Genomic DNA, 25,163 nt, shown 5'->3' on the forward strand with positions numbered 1-25,163 from the left:
GCTTCCCGGCCCGCGGCCAATCAATACCACTTTCCTGTTTTAGAGGTGGGTAATTATGAGGTGGAGAGATTGTGTGACCTCTCACCCCTGCTGCATTACTCGGCTGATATTAAGATAAATTGCCTGATTTTGGGTAAACATATGCTGCAATTCAAACTGTCAGCACTGGTTTGCTCAGGGATAATTTGTATTGATCTCCTGGCTTCTTCCCCATTTTGCTTACTGACCTCACGGATAATTAGAGAAAAAGAGACACGGGGAGGTAAGGCAGGACTTGCATTTGAATACTTTGGAGAGCAGATGAAGACCACGGGAAAGCTAGCGATGGGGTGGGGGGGGGCATTTTGGGCTAATAGAATTTTCATTTTCTTGCTCATCTTCTGTTCAAATTTAGACAGGTTACACGGTCTGTTCAATTACGTTGCTGGTGTGTTTTCCCCCCCCTCCCTCGTAGCCATACAGATAAAAAGATTTAATTGTTTAAACCGAGCTTTTTTCCACAGTTTAATATCCGTGATGATTAGATTAGGAGGCGTGCGTCAAATTCCGCCTATGATTCCAAAGAGGACCCGAGTGTCATTCCCGATGATTCTGTCTTTGAGGAATGCTGTTTTGCGAAAAGCTTTGGTGACCTTCCCGCTCTTCTTGCGAGCGCGTGATCAAGTTTCAGAATATGATGAAATGGAATGCATGACTCGGTGTGCAGCTGCGACCGTCTCGGTTCCAATTTTCAGCGTTGCGCACGCGTACGAGCCGCAGCGGAATGCCTCCGACGGGAATGCGCACTTCCCCATCTTGTTTTGATCGGACGCCCTAATCGTCGGCCCGCTGACCATTTCCTTCAAAAAGCCGATTTGGCTCCGTACTAAAATCGGCGCAACATAGCAACCCCCGCCCCCCCTCCCGATTGGCAGCCCAAAAGCGCTGACATGGCGAGACGCCGCCGCGCGCCCTCGCTCCATACGGAGGCGAATCGAGCACATGTTTCGACTGACAGTATCGGGACGTAAACATTGGGAAATGTTTGAGCAAAGCAGTAAATTTAAGGGAAATTGTTCCTTGTTAAGTCTACGAGCCTGAATGGAAGCTTGCGCCGCGTCCTAGCATTCCTGCCAGCCATTACAGCTTATTACGATAACTCTATCTTTCCAGGAGATAAAAACCTAGCCTTGTTGCCATTTGCCAGCTATTACTTTCGCTAATTATACTTAACTGCTTCGAGCTTATCTCCACTCCTCCTACACCATTGAGCAGTTATTCCCCCCCCCCCTTTCCCCTTAACACAAATTAGAGGTGGAGTGGGAGTTAGAAAGAGAGGGGGGGGGCAGATAAACAGCGCAGGCAGAAGTTCATTCAATGTTATTGCATTTGTGACTTGTCAAACGGTGCGAGCGAAGCCTCGGAGGCACCTGCACATCTGTTCGGAGGACGCGGCTCGGGAAAACGGCGTCAGCAAACATTCAAGGCGAAGAGCTCGCCTTATCGGGCTTCGCTCGCAGACCTCCGCAAAGCCGGCCGACCGGGGCCGTTCGCTCCGCGTTACCCCGGCAAGGGCTGGCGGTCGGATGTCGGACATTAAAAAAAAAAAAAACATATCCAGATGCCACGCCTTTGCACTCCGCGGTAGGAAACGGTGCCGGGAGAGCGGGAAAACACGCATGCAAGATGAAAAAGAGCGTTTCAAACCAAGGCAAATTGGAATCCTTCACTGCACACCCACGCAAAGCAAACCTCGTCTGCTTTGACACTGACCATATCATCTCCATCCACTGTTGCCAGTTATCATTGAGCGAGCGATTCCACCTCCGGCAGCTTCGAGATGAACAGGAAATTAAAATTTCAAAGATCTGCAGTTAAGATAAATCAATGGAGAGAGATCAATGTTCATTGAAATTTCATGAACTTTGAGCCGACACGGATGGAAATAGCGAGACGGTTAACACTCATGCTGCGGATTTTGCTCCTGCAAACGGAGAAAATGTCATTAACGCGGTTAAAAGGGAGCAACGGTACGGATCTCGCATCCATAATTCCGCACCGCCTTCATTTTCGCCGGTGTTATGACCGAGGGCCAAAGACACCTGTTCAACCCTCTTTGAATGACATCTCAAGTACGTGTGCCGCCTCTCTAAGGACAACGGCGGACCTTCGCGCATTACCGGCCGACAGAAATCAAATGGGTTCCCTTCACAGCTGATTGCGAGCGCAAATTAATATTGTAAAATGAAGATCAATACATGGACGGGGGCGCGGATCGATGGCGGCTAAATTACGACTGCGTTTTCCCCCTCATTCAAGATGAGTTGTGTTTTCCTCCCCAAGTCAATACCGCGCTGCCTCCCTCATTCATTTCTCAATAAACTCGCCGATGAATTTCAATCAAAATGCGGCAATGGAGGAGAGGCGAGGAAGGGGGGGGGGCGGACTGCGCGGGGAGGGAGGCGGAGCTCTTTTCAAGCCCGCTGGGTGTGGATGGCTCCGAAAATGGGGCAAGAGGAGGGGAAAGATCCTCGTCTATCAAGACCAGACCCCCCCCCCCCCCCCCCCCCCCGCACCCCACCCTGCCTCCTCTGTCTGTCTTTCCAGTGGCAGGCAACTGATGCCGTGACTCACTAAGGACAATCCATTCTCAGGGCCATTAGAAAACACACCTCCAACGACACTGGGGGGGGCAAAAAGTGTGTCCAATTAAAATGAAATCAATGAATACCGTCCTTTAGTGTGGGAGAAAACATACAACCGCGCTTTCATTTTCCTCCCACAATGCATTTTGCACAGAGATGTATTAGAAAGGTGGCGGGGGTGGGAAGAGAGAAGGGGGGAGGGGGGGGGGGATACATGGCCAAGTACTTATTTCAATCAATTTCCTGGAGTCGGATTTCACAGGTCACTTGCTGATAACATGCGGTGGAATAATGCCCCACAGTGTGCTTCTCAAAGCCTACCTGACAAGCTGGCTGACAGTGGGGGAGTGCGGCCACGTGTCACGTCAGCCCCCTAATTGGACACAAGGACCTTCCTCTGTGGGACCTTGTCGCGCTCCACACGCAAGCTCACAAGGCCTTCAAACGACGCCCCGTCTAGCTTGGCAGTCGGAGTCCGCATGCGCTCCCGCCGAGCCGCTGCTAAATATCCCGCTTGTAATGAGACAGGCAGGTATGGCGATTGGATAACACGGCTTGACACATGCTACTAGGCCGCTGCCAACTGGTTACAACCCACTTGGCTGTGGCGATGACTTTTTTTTTTTTTTTATCAATGCCTGTTCAGTCCGCTCTCGTGGCAGCAGTTCATCGCCTCCGCTTCTATAGTAATAATATTGGAAATGTAATTATGCCCCCCCCCTCCCCACCACCCACCCCATACCGGTGCATCTGTTTACATGCCTTCCTGAAGGCCTTTGATTGAGGCATATCTTTGCAGTAGGCCCCACCCCATCACTGGGCGGCATCCGATGGCGGTTCCGAACCCAACCCTTGCAGGACAGGAAATGAAACGGAAACGCCGCATCTGATCAGCTGCTGAATCTGGGACTTCAAAGGGTTGGGCGAGGGTGGAGAGGAGTCCGAAGGATAGGCCTGATTTACAGAAGAGCGCAGGGCTCCATCAGATAAAATTTAAAAAAAACTGGAGCAGCGTCCAAGAGCGCATAAAGTTGAAGTGTGGAGCGGGCTTAATTTGAGTTGTCCGGAGCGCCATACTGGAACAAGCTCTGACTTCCTTCAGTGAAACCCTACCACTAATACGCCCCCCCCCCCCCCCCCCCACCCCTCAGCATTCTTAACTCATTCACTCCCAAAGACGTTTTTAAACGTCTTTTCAGACTTGGTCCAGAATTGGCTGGTACTGATTGAGTTAATACCACACCGACAATGACTTGAACTGTAAAAAATAAAAATAAAGCCCCCACCCGTCTTGCTTTTCCATCCTTCACCGGCCCGACATTTCCCGATCCGCCACCTCTATCGAATGAAGCCAGCGTGACCCCTTTGTCCTTATGTTGATGAATGACTGCCTCATACCCATTTTGTCAGATTTTGGTGCAGTGGAGTCGATGGCGTCACCTTGACGAGTAAAGTTTGTGATCCATCAGGCCCTCAAGGCTGTCTGGGCTCAACTCAGCCGCCCTGGCAAGAGCAGCTCGCTACATGGGGCGTCTGCTCCAGCCAAAATCCTTCAACCAAGTGCGCCGCCAGCCTGTTAGGTCGAACGAATCGCGCCTCCTATTATTGCCGCTTTACAGTGAGAAGGGGAGGAGAGAGGGTGAAAAAAAAAAAACACTTGACTTGTACTAATAGCCGAGCAGCCATGCTGGTCACCAAAGGTCTGAAGACGAAGCACCCTGTCAGTGCCCAGCTTGGGAAATTAGCAAATAATGTTCCCTTCCCCCTGACAAATGTGTGACAGCTCGCCTTCGCCAATCATCCTCCGCTAACGTCATGATGCATGTCCCGTGGATCCCCCCACTGGAGGATACAAGCGAAGTTTACTGACCCTCAATTTGCCCGTGACAAATGGGGGTCCTGGTAAATGTGCGTTTTCTAGGGCGCGGAAGGGGTTCATTTTAAGCAGTCCTGCTTATGTGGATGTCACTGATTAGGATAAATAGAGGCCGAGTGTGTTAGGACTGCCTGCGGAACCCTATTACCGCCGGGCCTGCATTGTTGCCCCCTGGAGGGGGGGTGGGGGGGGGAGCTTTTGTGAAAACTTGGCCGTGATAGAAAACCAAAAGCTGTGATGCAATTAGGAGATTAAATTGGAAACATTGTACAAGTCGGGTTTTTATTTATGATTTCCTCGTTGATACAGTGCAGTAACTGCTCCGTAAAAAGGTTACGACGCTGCAAATGAGCTCGAAAAGGTTGTTTTAAAAAACAAAAGAGGAAAACGAGGAGGAGGAGGAGGAGGGGGGGGGCTCTTGATCACAGCGGGCTGCTCTCTTTGCGAGGGCTTGATAGAGCATAATAAAGTATCGACTTGGAGGTACCGCTCGCACTTTCTCCTTTTGATTTTCTCCAACCTTGCTGACAGTCACTTCTACCGGTCCTGTCCTGACCAATGGATAACCGATACATGGATTAGACAAGAGGACAAGCTGGCAATGTCCAAAGGGACGGCAAAAGGGGCATCGACTGTAAATTAGCCCGCAGGACTTTTCCTCTCAAAACAAACGAGGAGATACGAGCTCCTCCGAGATGTCACAAACTGCGACCCGGTGAACTTGGATGCCTTTTTGTCTGTTTTGTCTCGTTACCGTTAAAAAACGTCCAAGAGGAAATGCCAGCAGGAACATTCGACACCGCGGGGTGCTCTCTTTCGGAGAATGGATTGTGAGTTTTGGAAGCGGTTTCGGGGTAATAACCCAAGCGAGGACGTGCCCCCTCTGCTATTCCAGTTGACTCCGGGTAATTTGCGGTAATTTCTTTCAATGGGGGTGACTTACATTTCCACAATTAGGGAGGCGGCGCAGAAAGAGCCAACTTGGAAATCCAAAGTATGAAAAAGGCGGCGGCGCTAAAGCCACAGCCGGGGGCCCGTCGGCGTTGAAGCCGCTGCGATCGACACCTTCGGAAATCCGCCGTTTTATTTCTTAAATTGCTCATTTTTGTGACTCGTCTAAAACCGTTGAGAAAATTTTAGGGGGGGGGGGTCAGGTACCTTATCGTCGAGTTTTCACGAGCTCTCCCGATCAGTTTTTCCATCTTCTGATTGTAAACAGCCCTGCGATTGGACGCATATGATGTCTTACTTGTTGTGATTGGTCGCCCCGTCTAGGCCACGCCCCTTTCCGCTTTTTTTTTCATCACTAGCCATTGCCATCCCTGCCTTCGTGAAAAGCCCATCTGCACTTTTAATGCGCCAGCTCAACAATTAGCGCAGTCTGTAAAAAAACAAAACAAAAAAAACCTCAAGCAGTCGTTCACAAGTGTCAATCCTTGTGAGCCGCACGAGCGACCGGAGAAGCTCAGGAGCCCCCGACCGACCCTGTTCATTGGCGACTTTCTCTTTTAATTCACTAATCAATTGTACCACCATTGCCTCCAGGGGCAATTGTATCCTTACACTAACTGGAAGTGAGTAAGTACTGAAGGAAGATGGAGTCCGAATTGCGGGGAGGAGAGTAGAAAATCAACAAAGATAGAGAAAGGGGGACACGTTTCCGCGGTAAAACCTGATGGTAATCATCCCAATCCGCTTAGCCTCTGTGACTAATGGGGTCTGTTCTTTAGGGACCTGCCACTTTCACCGGGGCGCTATAGAAGCCATTAATGTCTTAACTTATACACCTTCTCAAGGCTGTGCGCTAACACATGTACGCACACACACACGCACGCACGCACGCGCGCACTCCAAACAGGCACACGCGCACTATGGCGGGCACACTACACTCCTGTTTCATTATGCCGGTGCCTTGTTGGCCTTTGCTCCGCTCCTGCTAGGGAGGTTAAATGCAGGAGAGCTTGGGCCAGACTGCACGGTTGGAGGAGAAGGGGACGCATGGTTGAAGGAGGTTGCGGGGGGCGGGGGGGTTTGCGAGGGGGTCCCGGGGAGCAAGAGGAGGGAGGGAAAAAGGTCTTGATGAGAAACAGCTGCCCCAGGATGGAGGGATCTGGGTGAGGGGGTGGCAGCCCCCACTTTGCAATTCTGCTGCGCTCAAGGCCAGGGCTGCGCCTGAGGCCTGGGGGTGCTGGCAGAGATCGGGGTGGGGAAGTATTTTTTTGGGGGGGGGGGGGGGGGGTTCAAGTGAGAGTGCCTTGACGCACTCCTGTTTCATTCTGTCCATCAGAGCCGTAACAGACAGAGGCTTCCAGGTCAGACGGGCTGTGACCCCCGCGACCTCTGTCTCCTCAGCAATGATGACAGATAAGACCACCACTTCCTTCTGTTAGCCAAGATAATCACATCCCCTGACTTTTTTTTTATGTGTGTGTGTGCGACACGCTCACACAAGGCCCGCACCTTTTACTGCACGTATGTCTTGTCACGTAGCCTTTTCGCACCGCTCTCAACGAAGCGAACCAAAGGATCACATTACCAGTCTCATTTTTGAAAACTAGAATAGCTTTATGAAGACTTCTGCCAAGGGAACAATTATCATAATTTGGATCAGCCCCCCCACCCCAAAAAAAAAACATTCTTTTCAACCCATTTGCTGCAGATGCTCCAATGTTGTCATGAATATTTCCCCAAAAAGTGAACAAAGGTGAGGTGGGGGGATAAAAATGACGTCTTCTAGTTCAAGCACTTCCTGCCCAAATCCCGCTCGCGACAAACAAGCGGCAATGAAAAAACGCGAACCTCCTTGGCAGAGGTAACTAGATCGGCACTGGATAAAGTGCGACCAATCCTCGGATCCGCACCTTTATCCTCATCTGCGCCAAAAATTTAATAGCAGCTTATTCGGCCCGTTCCCCAGCCCGTCCGCAAGGTTTTATGGTGGCTTTAGTGTAATCCTCCTAACTAAGTAACAGCAAAAAAAAAAAACATCACCTCCCCTCCGCCCACTCCCTTTTGCAAAATTAGCAAGCACAAAGCGCGATCTGTCTCATATCAATCCAGATAAAGACAATCGGCCCGAATGAGTCATCCCGACAGCTTGACTTTAACAGCGCTCGGCAGCGACCTTGTACGCCAGAAGGTCAGAGTGGGGCGGGGGGATCGGGTTGCGCCGCTCGAAGCCCCCCTCCGTCAAACAGCCGTCGACTTTAAAAACAGTGCAGATCTTGCACATTTTACATTCGGCCGGCGCAAGACCTTGGTTCCTTCCTTCGCGCTGGGCCGAAGGGTTTTCCGTACGATGGCGAAGGGCGGGGGGGGGGGGGGGGGGGCGAGACGACCGACTCGGAAGAGAACAAGAGGTTTCGACTCACCAGTGTACACAAATCTCCCGGGTGCGCCTTTGCAGAACTGCTTGGACTTGTAGGACAGCGTGACTTCCACCACGCCGGGGATGTGCCGAGGCGGAGTCTGGACGCGGATAGCGTGGGGAGTTATCAGCTGGATTAGAGAGCAAGAGGGGGGTGAGAAGAAATAATGAGCCCCCGCTGCATTAACGCTTCGAGTCAACCAAAGCGCCCCCGCCACGCCCGTACCTCGCTCCATACGAGCATGGTGCCGAAGACCACTTGTAGGCCGTCAAAGAAGTTGTCCCCTATGATGATGACAGTGGCCCCTCCAGTGGTCCATCCCTCGCTGGGGCTGATAGCCTTGATGCACGGGGTGGCTGCTTATCCAAGACAAAAGAGAAGAGCCAATTCAGCACCCGGGCTTTGGCCTGTCTCCCCCCCGACCGTTCCACACAGACACGTTGGCGCATCACCTCCGCGTGCTCGCCCTCAAAAAGACATATCATGGAGATTGTCCCCCCCCCCCCAGCGAGAAGAATGATGGATTTGTCCTTTAAGGCACGAGAATCCAAATCATTTATCAGCGCGCCGGAGCGGTGTAGTTAAGCAGACCCTTCAAATGGTTCACTTGACAAAGGCTAAACGCCCGAGCTCGGCAGGAAAATGATCTGATGTTGCAAACGACGCGTCAGGGCCAATGTAGCCATCGCAATTGATTAGGCGCGCGTTACAGTAAGATTTCAAAGTCGGAGGCGCGTTGTGAATTTGTCACGAAAGTGGAAATGACAAGCTCAAGCTTTGCCGCTTCACGTCCTTTCGTTACCTTTTTTTGTTGATGCCCCCGCGCGGCGCCGCGGCGGGCGGCGCCGTCGCTTGCGTTTTCGGGTTTCGTAACGCCGAACGCGCCTCGTGAGTGATTCACGCCGAGGGCTCCCGCGAACCCCGCCCCCCCCCCCCTCCTCCCCCGCCCTTTTGTTTTGGTGATCGATTCAATCCATTTCATATTGTTTATGATTACAATGCTTTTCATCCGGCGCGACTGGTGCGACGCGGCTCCGCCGTACATCAGCCGTCGCGGTTGTTATTACAATCTAATTTGAGTGATCTGGCGCCTCGCATCCGCCGTCATTTGATGCATTACCTTAATATGGCGCTCGGCACGCAACGCCGTGTTTACCGCAGAAACGGCGTGACGGCTATCCGTAAAGCAGCCGCATCAAATGTAATCTATTTCCATCAATATATCTCGGAATATACAACAAATTGCGCCTGCTTTTGCCTCACCGCTGGCGGCGGCCGGCTTCTTTTTTCCTTGCCGGCCTTCTAAACCCCTATTATCCTTTCCATCCGGTGAGTAAATCACAGTCGGCCCCATGTTGTATGGATCACCTCCGACAAGACATCTCCCTTTGTTTGCCTTGCTGTTGGGCCTGTTCGGGTCATGTTTGCCGTCTCTCCCGGCCCATAAAGTGCACGCACGCACACGCGGGTACTACAGGGAATCTGACTTTAACAGGCGCTGTTGACTTCATGCTAATCACCTCGTACAGATTTTCATTTGTGAGGCCTGGAGGAGTGACATTTGCTTTCCTTAATTGCGAAGCGCGGCGTCTGAAAGAGGACCGACCCTCGGCGGGCACGCCGGGCCCCCCCCCCTCTGAGGGCCTGACCTTCATCAGCGCGGACGATTACGGCAAATAATTCACCCTTCAAAATTACTGTAAACAAATTGACTTTGGGGATGAGAGCAAGCGTGAGCGGGGAGGGGGGTGGGGGGGCGGAGGTGAGGGGGTGGGGGAGCGTGTAGGAAAAGGAGGAGTGGAGGCAGGGACCCGATGGTGACTGTGACCGTTCGGGGGCAGCTGCAGCCTAAAGCCGAGCGGCGGCGGCGCAAACGCGCGCGGGCGCGCACGAACGCACCTACGCTGGCACCCACGCGCACGCATGGGCGCGACCCGAGGAAAGACGGCGACTCGGGGGGGGGGGGGGGGCCCTAAGCCGTCCGCCCTTCTGCCGACGCATTTGCATATGTCTCAATGTGCAGACGGAGCGGGGAGCATGTGCTGAATGGGGACCGTGGCAAAGTGGATTACACAGTCAGCGCCGGCGATCTGATGACAGACACGCACAATAACCCCCCCAAACACCCAGCCCTCGCAGATGATAGGCATCGTGAGGAGTGGCCCGAGTGAAAACTTTGGGTTACCGCACAGGAAACGCACCTGTCCGTCCCCACCCGCCCCCCAATCTGCCGTCAATTAAAGTCTTAACTGCGTCCCGCCCAAACCTCTCACTTTGCCGTATGACGACGTTAAAAAAAGTGATCCGAGATCTGAGCCCGGGAGGTCGCGCCTCCGGTATTGTGACACTCAAACAGGTCTGATGTAGCCCCGTGAAGCCGTCCTTTGTTCTGCCTGCTGAAATGTGTTGTAATTGTGCTGTGGGATGTCCAGATGGTCGGTTGATAGTGCAGCTGATGGGATTATACCTTTTACCTCTCCCCGGGCCATCTGTTCCCTTTGACTCTCTCCCTCTCTCTCTCTCTCTCTTTCCCTCTCTCGACATCCCTCTGCCGCTCAGCCCTCTCTCTCTCTCTCTCTCTGCCTCTCCTCCTCTCGCTTCTCTCCATCTTTCCTCCCGCTCTTTCTTCCTCTTAGGCCCAGCAGTCTGGATTCACTTGTCTTTATTGCATAAACCCTAACAGCATTACAGCCACTTGGCATGCAAATGAGGCAGGCGCTGCAGGCTCTGTGCTGAGTCTCCTATATTGTCTGGGGCTCCATAATGGTGAGCTACGGAACGTGTGTGTGTGTGTGTGCGTGCGCATGATGATGATGATGATGCCGTGTGTGTGTGTGTGTGTGTGTGTGTGTGAAATACTATTTGTGAGCATGTTTATGCATCTTAAAGTCTTGAGTGTATACATGTTTGAGTGGCAGGCAACCGCAAAGCGCGTTTGTGTCTGCGTGCATAATATGCTTGCTGTGTGACAGCGTGCACACAAAATTGGGGAGGGGGAAAAAAAAAATACCTAGAATGGCACTCGGCAGCGCACAGGACCTCCGCCAAGGCCCGGCAGCCCTCGTTTGGATCGGCACCAAAATTGTTCATAGATATCCACCTCCTCTGTCGGCCTGGGTTTTGTCAGCAAGATTAATTTTTGGTATTATTGTGCCCCACTGGGGGATGCTATGAATTATTTTGGGCAGAATAAAATAATTCTGGGGAGGATCATATTCAGTTTTTGTCACTGTAACAATACCTGGTCCGAAAATCAGTAACTCTCGCTTGATATACAGTATATAATATATATATATATATATATATATATATATATATATATATTTATTTATTTTTTCATTTTGCTCATATTTTCCAATTCATTCAGTCCCCTTCGTAAGACGAGTTGAATTTGAGATGCTGTTGGCGGTGATTTGCCCATTTAGCGACATGGGAGACTGAAAATATATATTAGAAGCAGCTCTCAGTGCGATGCAATCAATTTATGTCTCAGGAAAAAATATCAGACCGCAGTGGTATTGGGTTTACTTAAGTTGTGGAGGTGTACCGTCATGTGGATATTGTGCAAAAAAATCGAATCGAGGCAAACTATATGTCATCACGACCTGATGGGTTTGTGCACGTATACAGTCTCATCAACCATTTTAGGATGCCTAATGGAAAGCATTTCCGGTTGGAATTTATCACAGAATATATATATATTTTTGGAGGGGTGGGGGCTGGGGGGTACGCGACTTAATTTATTTGAAACGAGTGTGCTAATTAAACGGGGTCGAAAACAATGTCACACGGTGGGGATGATGCAGGCTATGCTGCATTTGGGCCAATAGGGGGCGGCACCTCTTGATCAATGCAAGCGGCACAGACGATGCAAGGGGGGGGTGGGGGCGCGCGGGGGGAGGAACTGATGCTTCTCTCCCTCAGCCACACAAGGCTCAGTCACTGTGCCAGCCACATATCTGAGGCTTTGCTCGCCTATCGTGAACTCCAGAGGAAGAATGTGTTGCTATTTAAAAAAAAAAAAAAAAACACAACAACTTTCAAGCGAAATGCCCGCCCACGAGTGTCACGGCACCTTTTTTTGGACATGGCGGGAGTCTCCGAGAAAACAAAGCGAGCCATCGTTTTCCGACGCATTTTATATTAGCAGAGAGAGGGGAAGAAAGAAGGGGGGGGGGCGGGGATGGTGTTGTGAAGGAGAGAACACACACACACACACACACAGAGCCAAGCATCGGGAGGGTGTGTTAAAGTTATTAGACAAAAGACATGTTCAACTGCGCGGTTGACAGTCGCTTCTTTTCTCGCTTTTACAGGGTGTCACTCTGGTGCTTTGAAGAGTGTGGTGAGGAGAGGAATAAAGCAGGGGTTGGGTTAACCTGTAAAGAACACACACACACACACACACACACACACACACACACACACAATGTAGGGGTGGGATGGAGGGGGGGTCCCATGGGAGTGGGGGAACATGGAGGCGAGGGCTCAACCTCTTTAATTGCTCTCCTCATTAAGAAACTGGTTGCTAGGCAATCCACACCTATCGTGTCATAAACGCGAAACACACAAACAGAACGTCAGCGAACATAATGACTTTGCTGCTCCGGGCAGGACTTTAATTATTTGATTTTGTTCTCCAGTAGAGGAGTCATTAATAAAGCCAAAAACAAATAGATTAGCTTTTTGCCCCACCAGGACTGCGGAGTGCACCGAGATATATTAATTGTCTGCTGATTTTTTTTTTTTTTTTTAAGTTTATTAGGCGTCGTCGTTGTATTAAACATTACATTCGTTCTGCTGGTAGAACCATTAATGGCCATTAATGTGTCGAGAAGCTCAGTTCACTCGGTGGTGTATATAAACTGTTTGCCCAGCCATAATTGGCCCTTGAAATGTGAAGATAAGCAATTTGCACAATTGCCTCTTGTCCGTTCGCTCCTCTTTTCTTTTTTTTTTCTCCGCAACAACCCTTCAACCATATGCGAGTGGAAAGCGTAGAGGTCACGGGGTTATGTTGTGTGCATTTTTGCTTTTTGAATTTCCCAGGGTTTTGGTGGTCCTTCTCTCGCTCTCTCTTGTGGCTGAGCAGGCAATCAGTCTATCATATGGAATCAGTTGGAAGAAAAACAGTAAGTTCTGTTTTTCTCATAGGTCACCCCCACCACCACCCCCCACCCCCCTCAACCCTTTTCTCCTTCCTCCCCCTGTTTCTGCTCTCTCACAGCTAAATCTGTAGAACCCAATGACAGGAAATTGACCTCACAGCCAAATTCTTCAGCAATTTGATCATGGAGGACAAACGTAGGTGCGTTTGCAAACCAGGAGTTGTGTTTTCCAACTGTTTCTGACGTCGTGAGTACACCGAGGAAGGCGCGCCGTTTCCAAACATGGCAACCGGTTGACAAAAAAAAAAAAAAAAAAAAACCTAAAGAGTGTAAAAAACCCCCCAAAAAATGGATGTGATGGAGGAGAAAACTAAAAGACGCTAATGTCACTAGAAGCTACGAGCGGTGCGCTGGCAGGATGGGAGAAGATGGGGGGTGGGAAAGAAACGGCGAGAGAGTGAACAAACAAAAGATGCCAAAAAAAATGTGCCTACCATTCTCCAGATAAGGAGGCGTACCTTCTGAAGGGTCGAGTCTGCGAGCCCTTCGCCCGTGCTTGGAATTGTTGTGTACGAACATGTTGTCGGAGACGGCCAATACGTGGCCGTCCACGTTGACGGTCGTCGATACGACAACCTGCGGGGGCGGGGGGAGAGACAGAGAGAGAGAGAGAGAGAGATTTGTGAGATGAAGAAAATGTCGCCGGTTGCGTGTTTTCTAGCCGCGGAGGCGCTTGTTTTGTTTGGATGTATCACGTTACCCTTTCGCGGCCATTTTTTTTTTTTGCTCTTCGGCTAATTGACTTTTCAGCCTACCAAAATACATTTCCGTTCAGCCACTCGGCCAACTGTCATCGCGGCTCAAAGCTGGGAATTATTGATCAGCGTGTGCATCTGTTTGGAGATGGAGGGGGGGGGGCGCTCCCCCCTTTTAAAATATTACCGGAGTCATTAGTAGCTGAGCCGTGCTCTCTCTCATCACTCAGCAAACATTTGGCTAGGATCGGATTCCAAACCACACTCCGTATTTCATAATGCTTATTTTTGTTGTTGTTTTTTTTTTTTTTTCGCCCACCACATCTCCAAACAGCGAGACCGCATGTGAATGGCTAAAGTGTGTCTGAGCCGGAAACAGAGAGCCCCTCTCAGGTTTGCCTCGCCGTTAAGTGACCTCGCTGTAGCGCTGGAATTTAGGGGGTGCTTTTTTTTTTGTGTGTGGGGGGGCGGGGGTTAGTTTTTTTGGGACTGCTGCTGGAGGTGGGGGTAAAAGGGAAAAAGGGGAAGTGAAAGAGCTCCATTCTTTGGAGCAGGTTCAGAGCTGGGCCAAGCTTGAGGATGATGGATTGGGCCCTCTCTGGCCTCCAGCTGGTTTTTTGGGGGGTAATAAGTGGAGTCCAAGGCACTCAAGAGTACACAAGTTTGGCCAAGGAAACACCTATGGAGGAGCATCTGGCAAATCTATTTGGGAGGAAGAACACGATATTAACTGCCGGGACCCCAAGACAAGGGAGACATGATGTACAGTTTTGCTTCTCCGAAAAGTGCTGCGCGGCGTCCTCTCGCATGAACCTTTGACACAGAAGCGAGATGCGCTGTCTGTCATGCATCAGTCCACATTCGCCCTCGGGGGAATACGCCAGGAGGCACGGGGGGTGGGGGGGGAGGCCTGATGGCAGTGACATCGGGACGAGACACCCTTGTCTTGTCTCCTTCATGTCCCGCCGTCCTCCCGGTTCCATCCCGAGTGCCGAAACTCCTCTGGCGAGAATCACTCTCAACTCAAATCTCGACTCGATGCGACGGTGGGCCGGACGGACAAACTCAGTGTTGGGATAGACCAATTATCAATTCGGGGTTGGGGTGTGGGGGGGGGGGGGGGGGTTCGATCATTTCAAGGCTGAACAACTTGACACGTCGGACGCGGGCAGGCTGAAAGAAGTCGTAAAAGCGCTCCGCGGTCATGTCCTCTCGGTGTAAATCGCCACATTTTGCCCGCCCGCAACAATGATGGTTTTCAGATGGCCGCAAGTGCTACATGTGTGCATGCTTAAGTGCGCACATGTGTGAGCAAGGCCGCTTGGCGGCGGGGGGGGGGGGGGGGGGGGGGGGGAAATGCGAGTGCGCCAGTGTGACGGCGAGTGCATGCTCGCGCATACATGCAGGTATGAATTTCCGCTGTCAGACAGATCGTGAGTTAACACTGTTGTTACATGTGCTGGGATGGTCCCCCCCACCCCCGCCCCCAACCCCTGCCCCCCCCCCCTGTGCTGAGGCTCAGAAAGCTGTCAAGAACACAATTGATGGCACCGCTAAATCCTATATCTTTATTTGTGTCAGATGCGATTCCCTTATAAATATTCCGTCCAGAGCGCATAAGACACCAATTCCCCGCCCTGTTTTTTTTTTTTTTTTCCTTTACCTCCCCCAGTGCCAATAATAGATTTAGATTCCTGCGCAGGCGTGTGTTGATTTATTTGTACGGGGAAGGCGGCAGTCGACGGGACACGGACGTGCGAAGTGGCTTTCACTCACCTGGAATCTGCGCATGTCTCGCGGGTTCCCGGCATTCTTCAGACAGTTCTGGTTGCACTTGAGGAAGAACTTAAGGAAGAATCTGGAAGAGAGGACACAAAAAAAAAGGGAGGAAATAAGTTGAGCGGTGACGATTCTCTCGAACACACCTGCCGGCCACGGTCGACAAGCGCACCGCGTCACGCTAAAATGATACGTCCAAAATTTGTTCGCGTGGCTACATAAGGTCACGCTAATATTCAAGCCCCATTTTTCTTTCCGTTTTTTTTTTTGGTTTTTAACAATCATCACCGCCTGAGTCAAACGGTCGCATTATCCCATCCGGCTCTGGGATTGCATCTCATGAGATGAAATAAACATCGCCGGGCAACGGGAGCCGTCGATCGTTGCAATCTGAGCATGCGCTCGAAACCGCCGTTGCGAAATCGATACATTTATCCCCCCTCAAAATCAACACCATCAGTCTCTTTGTCGTCGCCTTCACCTGAGTTCACGGGTCTTTCCCCAACACCCGTCTGCCGCTAACATGCGGGAAAGTCACTTGATATTCCGCCCACCTCTTTAATCCCAGGACACCCCCTGTGCAATTAAAGTTCTCCTGTTCAATAGGGAAGCAAATGAGGCCCACCTGTGACCAGGTCTTGTTTGAAGAGCATCAGGGATAAAGGACCTAACAAGGTGAGAGCGCGCCACAAAACTTATAGTCCTGTCAGGCAATTAGGCGGACACTCCTGGGACCGCCGTATGCCACACACACACCCAGACGCACGCTTAACGCATGCACACACAGCCCATGCGCTTGTGGGTGGGTGAGGCAATTATGCCACAAATTACAACCTGGCTAATCGTCTCTGAACAAATGTCACGTCTGACTGAGATCTGGGCCCCGGCCCTGAACCGGGCCCGAGCCTGGGCCGGGCGCTTTCCTCACGGCTCGGGCAGAATTTATCGATGAAGCAAGCCCACTGCCCCCAGTCTCCCGCCCTGCCCCGCCACTCTCTCCATCCTAGAGCGGCCCCTCGCACATGCGACGCGAGACGTGGCAGCAGTTAAAAAAATAAATAAAAAATAGGGGGGGGGGCTTCGAAGATTAACAACAAGCCGATGAGAGAGGCGCTTCTCGGTGACAGCCTATTGTGCGGCGTTGCACAACCCGCGTCGAACAAACAATGAAATTGACTCGGTTGTTGGGGTTTTTTTTTTCGCAACGTCCCGCCACAGAGTGGTGACTGATGTTGCTTTGCTTTGTTGCTGTCAGAAAATGCTGCGATATTTACTCCCCCCCCCCCCCCCCCCCCGCATTGCGCGGCGTCGTCACTGCGGTTTCTATTGTACCATCGCGGCGGCTCATCGGATTACCGTAGATTGCGCCGCGATCGCCGCCGTTGCCATTTCATTGCGCTAAATACGGAGGCGTGTGCGGCCTGCCAGGATGCTTTCTCAACACTTAAGACTTGGCCGTTTCGCCCGGCGGCCGTAAATCAAGCGGGCCGGAATGACCCTCCTCACCCCGGGGCCACATTAACGCACGCGCCGCTCATTTCGAAGCGTTCTTCGATAGACTCTCCTATACCTTGTACTTGGCCCCGCAGGGCCCAGGAGGGAGAGGTGAGGTGAGAAAATACCCCCCCGCCCCCCACCTCCACATCCAAGGAGCTTTGGCTCGGACATCAATAAAAGACGTTTTAACCCGTGCCAGGATGCCGATTGCCCGTCGGTGTGCGGGCGGGCGGTGAGGGCCGTAAAAAAAAAAAAAAAGCTGACTTGTCATTAGAGCATTTCACTTGATTGTGTTCGCTGTGTTTTGGGGTTGCATCTGTTGGCTGATCATCAAAATGACCATTATGTACTCTAATTCCCTGACCCTGTTTTTATTTCCCCAAAGAGTCATAATGTAGAGCAGCAGACATCTGTGGAAAGCAGACCTGAAATACGACTTTTATTTGTCTGTCGCCTCTCGTACAGATTGGCTAAGGCCGGGCGCCGTGTGTGTTTGTGCGCGCGCCTGCTTCTCACACACACACGCAATTTATGTCTGAACAAGAGATGGAATACATTTGCCAAACAATGCACTGACTTCATAAAACAAACACATTACTTTCCGAGTTTCTTGGATACTCCACCCCCGCCCCCCTCAACACGATGTTCCCGCGACCAGAGAGCAAAAAAAAAAAGTAACAAAACAATAAACGCGAGAAATTGGACGCGCGTGTTCATAAAGAAACGCCTTTATGTTTACTGTTATGAAGGCAATTAAGCTCAATTTCGCCACTAAAAAGATAAGCTTAATTTTCATCGTCCGCGGCGGCGGTCCTATAGCATCCATTACGTTTGAGTTGGTTAAGATTCTCGGTGAGCGCGGCGCAAATTGCTCCTCCGTGGAAAGGAGAGCAATTAAGACGAGGCCCCTCTCTCCCTTTTCCTCTCTCTCCCGCTCTTTTACTTCTTAAATATCTACAGAAGTTTGTGCTCTTGTTTTGGCACGGGCGGAGACAAAAGGAGCTTGTTTAATTGTTTTTTAATGGGATATCAAGTCGTCGCCGCCATTAGATGTTGGCAATGGAGGGCAAAAGGGGATAGCGAGAAAGAATGAACTGCAATTAGGTTTGATTAAAGCTATCCTTCTCAATAATCAGCTGTTCTGACAGGACAGGGGGGCCCTGGTGGCCACCGAGATGGAGGAAGGTGTTGAGTGATATTAAGGCCAATGAAGGGGATATTAACATGGCTAATTAAAGCTCTTCCAAAGCCGGCAGAGGAGGCTCTCGGCGGACCTAGGCCGGATGAAATAATCGGCCGAGGCAGCCATCAGTTGGAGGTGAGAGAGAACAGAAGGGGCGGGGGCGGCGTCCACCTGAGAAAAGTGGGCACCGGCGCTGCGGTGGGGGCGAGCGCGGCGATCGACAAAGAGGAAGAAAGACATCGACGAGAATCGAGAGAGGGAGACTTTTCCGGGGGGCCGCGGCTCACTTTTGACATCGAGCTTCTGTGCGCGCGGCGCTATAACGAAGAGCTGACATCAGCTTTTTATGTCGGCCTGCCAGTCACCGTCGCTCCACAAATCAACATTAGAACAATCCCTTTGCTCGCGCCTTCCGAGTCTGCGGCAATTAATACGCTTCTCCCGTTGTACCTCCACGCTCGCCCACTGCCGAAGCTACTAATCATGCCATAATGATTTCTCTCCCTCTGGTCAAAGGGGAAATAGATTGTCTCTTTAGTAATGCAGCAGGCTCGGCGCCTTCCACTCCCCGGCTTCACACAGCCGGTAATTGAGGAGAAAAAGGCCGACTTTGGCACTTTGACTGATTTGAGGGCTGCTAGACCCTCTTATCTTTACTCTGATCATTTTAGGCTGACACTCAAAGGAAGACCCATCGCCCTAATTCTAGCTCGCCCTCTCCTATCATCAAACAGAGGGATGGGGGCTGGGGGGGGGTGAAGAGAGAGAAAGTGAGTAAGAAAAAAAAACAAACAGACGAGTTGATGAGGGCCATCTCTCATTTATATAGCCAGCTTAATTGCCGGGTTGATGTCACTCATGCATAAATGTCCGTCTCTTTGATTGCAATGACGAGAGGGCAAATAAGGATAGTGTTGCATTATTGAGCGAGTGGCGCAATACTGTCAATTTATTTCATTTAAAAAAAAACACACACACACACACACACACAAGAGCTTACCCTGTCACTCTATACGCCGACAGATGGCCATCTGTAGCCATACCAGTCAGGTATTGACAAGGCTAAGCTCCCGGACTGGTGCCCCGCTACTAATGACTAGCTTGCAGTGTCCGCAGCCGGCAGCCATGACAGTGAGGTCATCCGTTGCAGGGTAGCGAGTATCGATCGCCGGCGGTCCGGGCCCCGGCCCATCAGGACCCCAGCTGCCTTCCCCAGACTCAATGGGCCCCTGTTACAGGAGCCCCCCCACCCCCGTAAGAAGGAACCGCTCCCGACACCGCGCTACAATCTGCTGACACCAGATCTCGGCGCTGAGATAGTTGCGCGCGGGTCAATAGCGTATCGGATTTCCAAAACGCGGGGTCTTAATGTCAAGCCTCCCCCCCCGCCTTCCCTACCTAGCGCTCAGGTTATTAGGCACTCCACTGAACTGCGTTCAGATCCCTGTTGTGACAAGGCAAAAGAAGAAATGGAGACACCTAAAGATCTTAATCGTCCCCCTTCCGACACTTGCGTATGCAACTGGGCTCGGCTCGGCTCAGGCCGCCGTCCGTTTCTGCGTCGGGTCTTGCGCCTCGCCGGTGTTCTTCGGGTCTTGTTTTTTGCTCGCCTTAGCCCAAGTCAACCACCGCAGCGCATGAACAATATTTGCTCTACCCCGTGTACAAGCGCCCAGGGAGCGACCCGAGCAGATCCGATCGCTTCTTTATCAGCGAACAAGTGCCTCACTATCCAACCTTATTGGGTTTGGGAGATTAACCCCTTCCGCTCGCAGCTCTTCCGGGACGGGGCCGGCAGATGTCACCGCCATTATTATTGTTCGACATCAAATATCTCAACTGCGTATCTGCTACAATTTATTGGATCTTCTCGAGCACTTTTTTTTACACCCCCCCCCCCCCCCCGCCCCCCGCCCCTTTCCTCTCTCTCTCTCCAAGCCGCCACTGCCGCTGTTGTCAGTTCATTTTGTTGTTTCATATTTTTTTCAGTGCTGCGTGTATATGACGGGGGGGGGGGGGTGTCACAAATAATTGATGCGCTTCCTGCGCGCCCTGTAGATGTAGCTGTGTCCCTCCATTCATCCCTCTTTACCCTCTCCTCCACCCATCCCCTTTTTTCCTCTCTAATGGGCAGAGTGGCATTGACATTATTTCACTTGAGGATCCCTCATTCTGTCAATCCCTCTTCATTTACTCCATGGCTGCAGGACTCATTATGGAAACTCTCTCTCTCTCTCTCTCTCTCTCCTACTTTCAGTCATCCTTCTCACCTCCTGCTCTCTCTCATTCTCTCTCCGGACACTGTTAGTTTCTTACTTAGGACAATCGCTTGTCTTCACAAATGACTCGGCGTCAGGGCTCGTTCTTCGCCAGCTCCTTCGCAGGCTTTGATTGCGAGGCTTAGTGTCACGGATGAAACAAAAGACGTGTAGCTCTCCCCGCTAAGTATCCATCACCAGCCCTAAGACCGGACTCGGAGGCTGTACGCCGTTTCTCTGTAGCTCCGGCACGCCGACCCCCCCCCGCTGCCGTGTTTAGCCCCGAGCCCTCCGCCTGCGCCGCCGCCATCGAGCCTGTGTACCGTTTGCGCGCCGCTCTTTGTTTTACTGTCCGCCGCGTACTTTGAGCGCATCGTAATGGGACGCGAGAACACACAATTTGGTCTTGCGCCGTAGTGGAAAATTCCTCTCGCGCACGCGCACCAGCGCACCCGATACGACAAATGAAATGCGTTTCGTCTTCATCCATAAATAGCACCCGATGATGACGCCAATTAAAATGATCAGCTGTCAGTCAGTGGAGTGCAGACCTCTGCCAAGGCTGAGCAACTCTCATTTGGATCAGCACCAAATTGAATACCCGCCTTCTGAATAGATGCCTGCATTTTTGTCATTAACACCCATGCATTATTCACAAACACCTATATGTGGATGAGCACCAGAATGAACCGGATTCTTCTTTCGCCAATCCCCAAGCCATCTCCATTTTTTGTTTTCTGTACAACCCTGAAGAAAACAATAAACAACCGTTCAAGATGAGCCTTTTGCGGCGCGACGCTATTCGGTGATGGGACAAAGTATCTACTTTTCTAAACGACCAATGAGAAGATGTTACAGTCGCATTCCGACAGCGCAAGCCGAATCTCTGTCCGAAGATGCTGTAGTTGATCACTAACTGCGCTAATGCAGCTGTCAGGTCATAATTACGGCAAATAGTTGCCCAAAAAAAACACATCCAAACCGTGGATGTAAATACAATCAAATGAAAGCCAGTAAGAACAGCAAGAGTCATCTTTAATTTTGCGCCGTTTGTAACCACCGCCGTTGTGACTCGAGATCCCGCCGTAACCGTTCGAAACGTGTTACGTGATGTTAAAGATATAAAATAGTCGAGTGTACTACGGGGCACTCCGTATTGTTTTGTGTTTTTTGTTATTGTAAAGTGTCCTTGGGTGTCTTGAAAGGCGCTTATAAATCAAACTTATTATTATTATCCTTATTATTATTATTACTCCATTTTGGCCCGATTACTTCAAGATGTGCTTCATCATGACCAACAGCAATGACCGCGTAATTTCTTTATCGGTTGCACCAGAATATTGCGAAAACCGTATGGCGAGGTTGTTTTTTTTTTTGGGGGGGGGGCGGGGCTGCGGAGCAAAAATAAATAAATTAATACGGTGCCTTTGATTAGTGGTCAGCTCTGGAGCTCGGGGCCCTGAGGAAATACCAGTCAGCACCTCCCTGCGCTCGTCCGACGGAAGACAAGCACGCGTTCGAGTGAGCTGCCCGGGTGAATAGTTGTATTTAGGGTGTCGGACGTGGGGGGGCGGGGGGGGGGTTCTGGAAGGCTATACAATGAGAGCTATACAGCGTCGGTCTCCTGTGGTCGACGAGAGTGATCAGTCCCGGCAGGGCATGAGCAGAGGAACGCAGCTGTACAGTGAGCCCCAGCAGGGGGGCTATGGACATTTACTCAGCAGCTATTTTGGACGCGGCTCATATTTGCATGTGCTTATATGCGCACTGGTCCCGTGGGTCAGTGCCCCCTCTACCCCTCAACCCCTTCCCCTTTTTTGCTGCTGCTGTCTGTCCATGCATGCCCAAACGTGTATGAGTGTATTTCGACATCATATTATTACTAATGTATAATACATACATCCAAAGTGGCTGTCAGGACTGGTCAGCCATCATAAAACATGAGGCAGCCACTCTTGACATTGCCGCCACATTAGCGCGTTCTCAGAAGAAAGGGGAGGGCGGGGGGGGGGGGGGGGGACAGCGTTTGGACTGTCATGTAGGCAAAGGAGAGTAGGGGGGGGCAGTGGCTGGGTGGTTGGCAATAGAGACAGAAAGACAGCGAACAGCTCTGCGCTTAAAGCTAACAGGTAACCTTTCGGTGCACCTAGGACAAAGGCGGGGGTGGGGGGGGGGGGGGTAGAAAATGTCAAATTAAGAGAGGCCAGGCAGAGAGACGTGGTTTCCATATTTGTGTGAAAGCCCAGTGCTGTTGGCAGCAGAGATGGCTGCTTTCTGATTCATCTGGGGCCGTATGGCAAAGCTTTGTCAGTCTGTGCGAGGTATAAATAATTCAGGGTGAGAGATGGCAATTACAGGGCCCTGCACAACCAAAATGAATATTTTATAAGGACTAAAACTGCCCTGGAATGAATCACACACATGGAGTCACACACATACACACCAGCACGTCACCCATTTGTGTGCGCACAACATATAAGTGAATGTGCACACATATAGGCACAGCGCCCCCCCCCCCACCACCACCCCCGTCCACCTCGCTTGCCCCTCTAACACAGATGTTGTATTGTTGACATTACAACTATTGTATGATCTAAACCCCGCGTTAGGACTTAATGATATTTAATATGCTCGCTTGGTGGGAGGAAATTTGTATTTCTGCTTCCGCCGTCACAAATGTGTTTGCAAATTCTTGCCAGTTATTTTGTTGTTGTTGTTTGTCCTTAGCCCCTTCCTTGCAAAAATTAATTAGCAACAAATGAAAGCGCAAAGTCCTGTCAATAAATCCTAAAGATCAGCAGAAAGAAAGTCTCCTGAGACGACTCGGCTTTACTTTTGACCCTGTAAATATGCTCTTTGTGTGTGTGTGTGTGTGTGGGTGGGGGTGCTGTGTTTTGTTGTGGGGGGGGGGGGGGCAGCTAAATGCTAATGGGAAAAGATTAAACCCGCTAGCCGCCTGGAGCATTTACCTCCAAAGGGTTTTGTCTGTCAGGTTTCCTTCCAAAAAACGCTGTCTTTATAATGCAGGGACAAAAAATAACATTGTTCTCCGGTCCGGAGGAGCGTTGTGACTTGCTTGAATGGCCATTGTGTGCGCCTCGTAATGATACCTTAGCTTTTGTGCGCGGGAGGCCAGGTAAGGCTGTGTGACATCAGCGTCACACAAGCGCCTCTCTGTGCCCATGTTTGGTGGGGGGGGGGGGGGGGGATTTTGTCTACGGTGGGAAAAAAAGGGGGGACAGATCATCAACAGGAGTTGGTTTTGTGGCGTTCGGGTGAGGACCGCAGTGTCAAAAGTATCGCGTTCACTAATCGTTAGCAGCATTTTGCGCAGGGTGTCTGCAGATCCGTAAACAGGGTTGGATTGGATAGAATCACATGCTTAAAAAAAAATAAATAAAATCGATTGAAATCAAGCCTGTAGTGCCCGCCCCTTGTGGTCATATGTGGTTCTTTAAATTTTATTTGAATTGAATCAAAGTAGTCCTTATAAAAAAAAAAAAAAAAGGCCTACTCTTGGAACATCTTCAATTTTGATTTTTTTTAATATAGATAGATAACTCGATCGATCATTGAAGTGAAAACATACAGATAAGACTCTCTCTCTCTTCATATATAGTTTTCTTAATTTCTCCATCAGTAAAAGAATTCATCTTGCTGTGAGAAATCAGACATCGGGAGCATGTTGAGCGTGTAGCGAATGTTGCTCATTCCTGCTAGCATAGCATTTGTCAATGGGCATCACGTTGCGGAGGGATGACGTAATAGCAGCATTTTTTTTTTCCTCTCACTCTTCCGAGTGGCAATGTATTTGTCAGTCCAAAGGGAGGATGGCAAAGCCTCAGAGGGAGGAGACACCCCAAGCATGAAGGCGCCCCGACCGCGTGCGTTGCCTAAAAGTGACAGGCAGGCAAATGCTAAGCGAAGGCTGCTTCCGCGGCGAAGCGCGCGGTTAGCGATACAGCTAGCTGCTGTGTGAAGACGCCTGACAAAGCCCTAGCGTGGCGTGTCTCGCCCCGTTTGTGACTTCTCAAAGAGTGTGATTTGCAAATCACATGAGTCTGTGGGCATAGACCGGGCATGTAAGTGCGGTGAATAAAAGCGCCCGCCCCCCACCCCCCACTCCCCTCCCTTGCTCCGCCGAGGGAAAGCCTCGCTTGTCAGCCCGCTTCTTTGTCAGGAAACTGACACATAAATAGACAGTGTTTTGCCACTCACTCCTCCCCGCCTCGTGTGCACACGAGGCACGCGTCTGCCTCCGCCACATCCAGGTTGGGGTGGCTTTAGGGGAGGAAATTGTTGAAAGACACCCTGCCGCTTCTCAGGGCGATGACTGCAAATATCGGGGGCCACTTCTGAGCGCCTCCAACAACAAACAATGGGGGTTGATGTGTAACCAGATAAGGGGGGGGAAAAAAAACAAAAACAAAAACCACAAAACAGATTGGTTAGCTTGGTCGAAAGCGTCACTACAGGGCCTATTTTTCATGCAAATTACTACTAATGAGCTTCCTGAAATCTGACTAATTATATCAAAGTGATTTCTTTAATTAGTTTGTAATAACTCCGCGCGCACACACAAAGCGCGGCGGTAAACAGATTAAGCTATATGGAGCTAACAATTTGTCATACTTTCTACGAGGTGCCGCGCAGCTGGCGCTAATGTCGCCTCTCCAAAAGGCCCAATAAGTACGTTGCTTTAAGAGAGAGAAATA

At 50.8% G+C, this 25,163-nt stretch overlaps 2 protein-coding genes across 8 annotated transcripts in view; one reads left to right on the top strand and one right to left on the bottom strand.

Annotated features, from left to right (window-relative positions):
- LOC147198930 (methylated-DNA--protein-cysteine methyltransferase-like) overlaps window positions 1-25,163 on the top strand; it is a 118,181-nt gene that overhangs the window by 46,137 nt on the left and 46,881 nt on the right. The window lies entirely within an intron of this gene.
- The window catches only part of LOC147198931 (transcription factor COE3), an 85,697-nt gene that overhangs the window by 12,760 nt on the left and 47,774 nt on the right, over window positions 1-25,163 (bottom strand). For 2 of the 6 annotated variants that reach the window (XM_086122040.1, XM_086122043.1), the window contains exons 7-10: window positions 15,508-15,589; window positions 13,471-13,612; window positions 8,094-8,227; window positions 7,872-7,998 (exon numbers count right to left, since the gene is read on the bottom strand). In XM_086122040.1, the coding sequence (XP_085978166.1) occupies window positions 7,872-7,998; window positions 8,094-8,227; window positions 13,471-13,612; window positions 15,508-15,589 (485 nt within the window). The remainder of the gene's footprint in view (window positions 1-7,871; window positions 7,999-8,093; window positions 8,228-13,470; window positions 13,613-15,507; window positions 15,590-25,163) is intronic. The other 4 variants (XM_086122042.1, XM_086122046.1, XM_086122041.1 and 1 more) reach the window with 2 other exon arrangements.

This window comes from Hippocampus guttulatus, chromosome 10 (assembly GCF_054856545.1).
Source record: "Hippocampus guttulatus isolate MCC_2025c chromosome 10, RoL_Hgut_1.0, whole genome shotgun sequence".
NCBI lineage: Eukaryota > Metazoa > Chordata > Actinopteri > Syngnathiformes > Syngnathidae > Hippocampus > Hippocampus guttulatus.